The 8,403-nt window shown below is 50.8% G+C and overlaps 2 protein-coding genes across 2 annotated transcripts; one reads left to right on the plus strand and one right to left on the minus strand.

Annotated features, from left to right (window-relative positions):
* The first annotated feature begins 2,034 nt into the window (after window positions 1-2,034).
* EDB91DRAFT_56106 (uncharacterized protein) lies at window positions 2,035-4,626 on the plus strand. Its single transcript, XM_041327713.1, has 3 exons — window positions 2,035-2,307; window positions 2,366-2,479; window positions 2,533-4,626. Exons 1-3 carry the CDS (start codon window positions 2,161-2,163, stop codon window positions 4,294-4,296), a joined length of 2,025 nt encoding a protein of 674 aa, XP_041171529.1. The 5' UTR covers window positions 2,035-2,160; the 3' UTR covers window positions 4,297-4,626.
* EDB91DRAFT_1165714 (uncharacterized protein) lies at window positions 4,360-8,403 on the minus strand. The gene is made up of 9 exons (XM_041319968.1): window positions 8,218-8,403; window positions 7,996-8,161; window positions 7,503-7,946; window positions 7,372-7,452; window positions 6,737-7,324; window positions 6,197-6,688; window positions 5,794-6,159; window positions 4,680-5,768; window positions 4,360-4,626 (listed from the first exon to the last, which is right to left on the minus strand). The coding sequence occupies exons 1-9, from the start codon at window positions 8,361-8,363 to the stop codon at window positions 4,510-4,512; spliced, it is 3,489 nt and encodes a 1,162-aa protein (XP_041171530.1). The 5' UTR covers window positions 8,364-8,403; the 3' UTR covers window positions 4,360-4,509.

The following is an 8,403-nucleotide window of genomic DNA, read 5'->3' on the forward strand; positions in this document are numbered from 1 at the left end:
CGAGCTACCACGTCGGTGAGTCGTGTGGTTAAATTGACGAAAACTATTACTCATACTCACGCATGTATATGTATTCCAGGGGCAGGCTTTACAGTCGTCCTTCCCCGCGCAAAAGACAGGACATTTTTCACTGTCAGCATCACTGGCAGATATTGATGCTGTCAAAGCAGCAACAACAACGATGACAAAGGAGAAACGCATGCAGTCGTTTGTGAAGATGTGATATGGGATCCGATAAATAGGCTGAAGGGACAGTAGGAATACACTTTGCTTTTATGTGCTGAATATTGTTCTTTATGACGATGTAAGAAGAACCTATCCACCTGAAATCCCTTTTCGAACAGATGGTATCTACAATGACAGCAGATTGCCACCTAAGATCTACCTTGTGAAGTAGTAATTTAACCTGTAACAAAAGATCACCTTGCGAAGCAAGGTTAATGCCAGCTCGCAACAAGCCAGGCAACGTGTTAGCCTCAGCATGATTACAGACCTAGAGCGTGTCATCAGCTCACCGTGACAAGTAAAAGGACGCACACGATGCGCTGGTAGAAGCGCATATCCTCACGGACCGCTCTCCGGCCATCTTGCCATAGAAAATCTTATAGAACACGGCCACGCGTTGCGCAGTGCGATTCTCGACACTCCAAAAGGTGCCAATAATGCTTTTCATAGAACTGTTCGAAGAGAAGTCGAGCCCATTAGCAACCGTCTTCGCGCTTACCATCCAACCAGAACGTCAGCCTTTTCAAATTCGAGATGCATTTCAGCATGCGATGGAAATTATATCGCCAGCGCTTAAAAATCTGCCTTGGTCTCTCCCACAGGTGCTATACGGTTGTCAATATTCCTGCGATAAGTAAGAATGAGTATTGCTCACCCGAGTAGCGAAAAACCCGTCAGGGTGATTTCCTCGACATAATCTGGATGTGAAAGGTGAGAGCTATAGATACGAGCCTAGGGCAATAGTAAGTAAGTAACGTGCATAACGAGTACAAATAAGATATACACACGTCAGTCGCGGGTCGTGAGACTGAGGTGTGTGGGTAGCGAGCTATGACAGCATATTTCTGAGGGCAGATGTGAGATTCTTGAGGTACACTCCGGGACCGTAGCAGTCCATGATCGTCGGATATGTAAAGATGAAAGATTTGACTTTCTCGGCGAGACGAGCACGCTCTGCGAGCGTTGTGCAGATGTCAGAGTTGTCGACCGTGATAGACTCGTACAGGGTGAAGCTAGGTCATTCGAGGATAATTTGAGGGCTTTGGTGAAAGACAAGACGATGAGCCACAGTTCAACAGGCGAGTGGGCTGTCATGATGAAACAAGGAATAATGTCGGAATAGGGGAACTTACTAAATGTGATCATTCGATTAACTCATCGCCGAACATCGTTCTCCTATCGTTTAATACCGCAACCTCAATCTTCCGCACGTCGTCCAAACACGTCGTTACGCAGTAACAGCTGGCCTCAAACAAGTTGAGTATGTGTCGCGATAAATACTTACGGGGTTTCGGCCCAGGTTCCGGGAGCTAGCAGTCTCAATTTATCGACAATGGACTACTACCTTCTAGAGTGGAGTGGGAAGCACAAATCGTCACATTCATAGCGGAGCGGTTGTTTGCTATTGTTGAATTCACAAGATAATCAAGGGGACTAACTAGCCAGATTGACTTGAAAGCCCAGAGACAAAATCGCCGACGCCACAGCAGTTGTACAAAGGTTGGCAGTGTCTCGTGTTTTTCATTGCCATTCTCTGCGCAAACAGCTGTAATTATTTGAACGTTCGCGGTGTAACATGTCTAAAAACGAGTCCTACCGATTGAAACAAGGGCAGTGGCAGAAGAAAGTCCTTTTGGAGACTCATAATAACGACAGGTCTGGCTAAGGAGATAGTCTCCCCTAGACAGCCCTATATAAATGAAGGAAGATAGTCGTTCCTTCTAATACTAAGGAGACGGACGGAGAAAGCTTCAAGGAGCTCACGAGTCTCTTAAAGAACGGGTCCGAGTTTAGCAATTGCTTCCGTAACTGAGCCGTTCCCTTACGTGCATCCACGGGCCATCTTATAGTCATCCAAAAAATGCACCTTTGAACCCGCCTCTAAAGTTTTTGAATGCTAGCTGGCTGGAAAATCACTGCAGTTGACGCACGGGAATGTCGTTCACTTTCGAATGGCCACGCTTTTCCGACCAGTTCCACACCGATGCCATCCAGATGCTTAATAACGCCCTCAACAAGGGTAACAAACCGCCAGTCATAACTGACAAGATAGAGGTCGTTGAACTTGAGATGGGAACACAGGTAAGTTTTGGGTCGTTGGATGTTCATGGCAGCGATCTCCTCATACCACACTCGACAGCCCCCAGAACTCGAAATTCGAGATATAGGTGATTTGACGACGGACCACTTTCGAGGCATATTTCGCTTTACATATGCAGGCGATGCACATATCGTGCTCAAGACCAAAGTGCAGGTATGCTACTTATATACGCCTATTTCGGCTATCTTGACACTTTCTTCACGTAGGCGAATCCCTTGAATCACAAACAGCCCGACATACATATCATGACAGGCTCTCGTGGAATGCTCGCTGCTAAAGACCCCCTCGTCGTCCCAATGCTCCTCCGCCTCTCTCACTTCAAACTCAACTCCTATGTCGTCTTAGTTGTCTCAAAGCAAAAAGGCATCACTCTCGTATTCAAGACAGACCCCCTCCAGAACGTCGATATCAACAGCACATTCGACTCTATAGCCGTAATCCAAAAGTTTATCCAGCGCGAGATTGAAGGGCAACTCAGGCAGATGTTCAGGGAAGATCTACCAGGAATCATACATCGTCTCAGTCAACAGTGGGTAAAAGCTAAAGTGGAGGCACCATATCTCGACAAGAGAACACCAACAGCGCGGCGCAGAGCTTTCGATGTTGTTTCTGCGCCTGATCTAGCTTACATGTCACCTGGGTTTTCTGGCATCGGGCTACAGATGCTCCGTCAGCAATCCCTCGGCACGCTTTCCTATGGTCGCGCACGCTCAATATCGGGTGCATCTGTATCAAGCTCAGCCCATAGAAGTACCATCTCCCGAACACCTCCCGTTCCCCCACCTACGAGCCCGTCAGCATCAGACCCATCTTCCTCCATCCCCGAGTCAGAAATATTTGACCCAACATACGGCCTCCGTCCCGAAGGTCTCCCAACAAAGAGTGTCTTCTCATCCTTCAGCCGCCTTTTCACCCGCAACATGGGCCTCGCAGATCTCGCAGAAGAGCCCGGAGAAGACGAGAGCTTAGAAAGCGAAGAAGAGCAGGGTTCATTCGACGTTGTCGACTGGGGAGATGCAGTACCCGAGTATTCACCACCCCCAACCATAGTCGAAGAGTCTGTCACGGAATACGAGACCCTGCCTGCAGTAGGCGGTGGCACAATCACCCGTCCACGTGTATACCATTCACAATCCATGATCCAGACTCCCTCGGAAACATCCCATTTGCCTTTGCCAGACGCAACTTCAGTCCGCTCACACCCCATAGGAGGACGCTTCTCCCATCGGCCCCACTCTAGTTTCAACCCATACTTCCCTCTCACACCTTCACTGTACATCGAGCCTCGCCAGCGCACCCTATCCGAGCCTACATACGACACCACCCAATCCCTTCCAACCCGCCCCATCACCCCCTCCAGCCTCGAAACCCAATTCTCATCAAGCACCAGCCTCGTCGACACCCCACCCTCATCCATCTACGTCGCATCCATATCGCCCCTAAAACCCCTCAACGCCCGCCGCCTCAGTACCTCCTCGTCCAACATAAACCACTTTGACTCCTGGAGCTCAAGTTCCCCACCAACACACACCACCAACGTAGACCCAGACCCCGTGATCCTCCGCCCCGCGCTGAATAATACCATTTCACAATTGTCTACGCTATCACATTCGAATCATACGCTATCGCCGTATACGCGCAGTCTTGCGCATTTTACGGTGCGGAGTGTGCCTCCGAGGACATTGAGCGCATCACAGGTGATGAATGAGCGGCCGCCTGTGAAGGCGAAGCGGAAGCGGATATATAGGATTGGGAGGTCGAAACCGCCGGAGTCTCAAGCTCAACTCCAATCTCAAGCTCACTCATCATCCCCAAACCCATCCTCAAACCTGCCGTTCTCACCTGTACCTCCATCAGAATTCGACCAATCAGACATGGATCGATATTTCCGCTCCCCACCAGCACAATCCCTACCACCCCCAGAAACACATCCACACTCTCACGACCTTCGAAGCCGACATCCATACTAGATAGATTCAGATTCCTCTACATACTGGGTTTCTTCATGATCGATTGGTTTATTATAGCAGATAGCAGTGCATTGACAAGGCTTGTAGCATCGTAGTATACAGACATATCTTACACATTACAAGAACCAGAACCAGAACCAGAACTTCCAATGTACCTACCGCATGCACGCAGCAATACGACTCAAACACAAAAACAAAAACATGATTTCTAAACTAAATGTACCCATTCTCTTTCCCGACGTTGAAAGGCGGGGAGAGGTTTAACATGTCTCCTGTTGGCGCCACGGGCTGAAGGAGTGGTGAAGATGTCATTTCGACTTGAACGAAATCCTACATGCTGTCAGCTCCAAAACACCAAAACAGAGCAAAAAATGAATACCCACATCGACATGCATACTGGGTAACCGACTCGTATTCTGCCTCGCACTCGGTAACTGCCTCAACTCCCGAAAATCATTCCGGGTATACGTCTTGGTGAGACCCGTAACAGCAGGCGAGCGCAAAACCGCGGTCGGCGGGGAAATAGCGACGAGTCCCAAGACATCCTGACTAGGCGATTTACGCTTTGGTGGTGGGGTAGAGGGTATAGGCGCAGGAGGTTGGAGGAGGGAGATCAAATCGCAAAGCGGGAGGAGTCCCACAGTCGATGGGAGGAGTGATATCGTGGGTGGTGGGGAAGACGAGGGATAGGGATGGAATCCTTTGATGATAGGGAGCATAGCGAGCATGTTAGGGGGTAAGCTCGTTTCTAAGTGAGAGCAGAGTTTTCCCCATTGGTCTGCCGTTAGCCCGTGGAGATCGGATTGAGATGGGGAATCGAGGAGCAGGAGGGTGTTGACGACGCTTTCGGAGTCGAGAGAGGAGAGGCTGTTGCTGTTGCTGCTGCTGGATTCTACGACTGCAGCGAGTGCGTGTCCCACTTCCCATAACAGCCGTTCGGGATCCCTATCTTTCTCATCGGTAGTCTCTAGGACAGCGGAGATCAAGCCGAACGCGTTCATATTGCATACGCTTGGTTCTTGTAGCTGTACTCCACGTAGGAGGGCAGCGACGACAGAAAGCCTAACCTCAATCCCTAGGGAATCTGGGTTCTCAGCTAACCTCCCGGCAATCGTTCCGAGATGTTTGGAGTAAAGGCTGGCATCGAGTAAGCCAGACATGATGGTTCCCCACTCCGATTCGCGCAATGCGGCTGTACACCAGTCGCCGTCTTGGCCTTCCATCAACCCTGCCAGAAACTCGAGCCCTGCACCCACTTCCCACTGCGTGACAACCCCTCTCTCGGCCATCACCCGCAGAAGACCGGCAAGTCTCTTCACTTCCCCTTGGACGAGAAAGTCGCCCAGGCCTAACACACCCTGATCGAGACTGACAAGCTGCCGAACCAGCTGTACTTTGTGCAAGGGGTCGAGATGCCGGAAGAAGAGGGTGAGGGGGTTTAGAGTGTGTGGAATCACAGCGGCCATCCAGTCCTACGGGTAAATCATCCGACAGAACCCTCATGACCAGATCAAAAGCACTCAAAACTCTCCTCGCAGGATCCACATTATCAAAGTTGAGACCCTGTTCAAAGAGGGCGCGGAGGACTACAGACGGGCCGCACTTGCGCGGATCCTGCGAGCCCCTTGAAAACACAGGCAGCACATTGGCACACGCATGCTTGACGAGGAGTGCAGCGTCGCGTATAGCGCTGCTCGCGACGAATTCACGGGATGCGGCATCAGCACAGCTGTACATGTCCAGAACGCCGCTCACGAGTAATCGCACCGCACGACTTGTTGTAATGGAGAGCGCATGTAAGCTCGCAATGAGGTGGAGGCTCTCATTCGTCAGGAGTAAGAGCGGCTCGAGACCAATCGTAGGCTGACGAGGAGGGCGTCAACGAGAACCCTTGCTTTACCTCCACGCTGATACGAGTAAACACATCGATGGCGTAATTGAGAAGTCCGTGCGTATGTTCACCCCATACAGCCTGTAATACCGTCCAGTCACCACATTTGGTTCCGCTTTCGGTGTTGTCCTCCAGCACGTGCATGATGGCAGCTACGGCAACCCTGAGAGTCCGTGTCCTGCCTTGATCCAAGATTGCGTCGAGACCTTCTTTGGCGAACCCGACGAGCTCCTCTACAGCCCCGCCAACGCCTTCGTCTGCGAGTTTGGCGGCGCGTTCTATGTCTGCTCGTTCCCGCTCATTGATCCATGTCAGGCTCCATGGTTCCCAGCCCCGCACACAGCGTACAAAATCAGAGTTGAGGAAACTTTGCGGATTGGCTGCGAGCGCGAAAAGGAGGGACTCGGCGTTGATTCCCGCAGTTGTAGGCGGCTCATTCCCGATTGTCATGCATTCCAGGCGGAAGGTCATCTGGGGTAGCAGGAGTAGAGGGGAAATAATCTGATACACTCATCAGAAGTTGACAAAAATGATGAAGGTAAGACTTACGGCACGATATCCAGGAATTTCTTGCCACAAGCGCAAAACGCCCAGAGTGCGCTCGCGACAGTGTAAATTCGGAAGGCTATCGGACCAGGCATACACAGCTAGCACCGAAGCAACGCCAACATATGCTCTAACGAATGCCATAAACTCCGAATGCGTTATTTCCTCCGAGGGGTTCAAGCCAGACATCAAATCCAGCGGATACACGCCTTCGTATTCCGGCGCATTTCTGATCTTCTCAAGAAGGTCCTCGTGAGTGGTGATACACGATAGCCATATGCCAAAACTCTTCTCCTCCTTTCCGATGTCCTTTAGAAACAGTGCCGCCCGTGTGTAGTCTGCATCTGGAACCCCAGAAAGCGCTTGTTCAAAGACTGCCCATGATCCTACTCGATCACCTAACCGTCGACAAGCTCTCTTCATCTCGGGGGTAACTGTCGGCAGCGCAAGGACAGCTCGTAGGACGTTAAGAAACCACGGTGCCTTCAACAACCGTGATATATCGGGATTTGTGGAAGCGTCCAGAAGTGTGAATAGAGCGTCCTCATCGAAAGTCGATGCATCAAAGATCGCCTCCAGTTCGAGCGCTTGCTGCGAGGGTATGAAAACAAGTGTTGTGCACCTAATAATTGACCTACCATCAATGCTTGTGCAAATTCGGGAGTCTGCGAAGCAGAGCGAGACAGAATGCCCGCAATGAGATACGATTGTGCATCGTCCTGTGAAACGAGTTGATGGGTTTAAATAGGCTTTGACTTAGAAGACGTACCCTAGGACCGACAGCCTCGGAGACCTTCTTTGCAAAGCGCTGCAATTGCTCCGAAGAAATGTCATCCGGGACGGAGCGACTCAAGGATCGGTACGCGGTATCTAAATCGATGTCCATGTCTTCCTCATTCAGGTCGGAGTAAAGATGTGGGAATTCTGGGAGCTCCCAGTCATCATTGGGTTGCTTGAGGCAGAACATAAGGCGAATGACGAGGGCAAGGGAGGGTGCGTTGGGAATGAGTGCCAGGAGATTCCTCGCAAGCGCAGTTGGGTCGTTACTCTTTGCAGCGTCTAGGGCGGGCACAAGGGGAACGGAGGAATGGGTGGGTAGGGAGAGGGGTGAGTAGATAGTTGGCTTGGGTGAAGTATCTGAAACGACATCGCCGTATATGGCCATCGACACTGTTTCAAAGTCCCCACGTACAATCATTAAACGAGTCGCAAACTGAGAACTTAGTTGGAAAAGACAATGTGTACATTACATACAATCGTACCTGGGATCCCATGTTCACTGCATATTCCACTATACCACCTGCATATGGAATGACGGTTGGCATGAGTGCATTAGGTGCCTTGAGCTTTTGCTTCGCGTCCACTTGTGAGCCCACGGGGTGGGCATTGAAATAGACATCAAGAAAGAACGCCTCTGGTTCTGTGCGGCTTATTATATGGTTATTTCTATGTTACGCGGCATGATCAGGAACAGTTGCACTCACGCAATGATGTCTGAACACTGACCAAAGGGCTGCACGTCTGTGGGAAATATCTTGATCGAGTGCACTCGGCTAGGTGACGAGAACCTGATAGCGGATAGCTTGGACGGGCCTGCAGGGCGGAGCGTGCACCACTGCAGTAGCATCATTCCCGACGTTCAAGATGCTTCCGTTGCGGCAACCGTGACG

This window comes from Suillus paluster, assembly GCF_016628075.1.
Source record: "Suillus paluster strain FC165 chromosome Unknown EDB91scaffold_101, whole genome shotgun sequence".
In the NCBI taxonomy this organism is placed as follows: domain Eukaryota; kingdom Fungi; phylum Basidiomycota; class Agaricomycetes; order Boletales; family Suillaceae; genus Suillus; species Suillus paluster.

Excerpts from the sequence above, each read along its gene's own strand:
- EDB91DRAFT_1165714 (XM_041319968.1), bottom strand. The coding sequence starts at position 8,363 with ATGATGCTACTGCAGTGGTGCACGCTCCGCCCTGCAGGCCCGTCCAAG. Across the intron at positions 7,947-7,995 it reads CAGTGAACATGGGATCCCAG|TTTGCGACTCGTTTAATGAT; the intron begins GTACGATTGTAT and ends CTAAGTTCTCAG. Across the intron at positions 7,325-7,371 it reads AATTTGCACAAGCATTGATG|CAAGCGCTCGAACTGGAGGC; the intron begins GTAGGTCAATTA and ends ATACCCTCGCAG.
- EDB91DRAFT_56106 (XM_041327713.1), top strand. The coding sequence starts at position 2,161 with ATGTCGTTCACTTTCGAATGGCCACGCTTTTCCGACCAGTTCCACACC. Across the intron at positions 2,308-2,365 it reads AACTTGAGATGGGAACACAG|CCCCCAGAACTCGAAATTCG; the intron begins GTAAGTTTTGGG and ends CACACTCGACAG. Across the intron at positions 2,480-2,532 it reads TGCTCAAGACCAAAGTGCAG|GCGAATCCCTTGAATCACAA; the intron begins GTATGCTACTTA and ends TTCTTCACGTAG.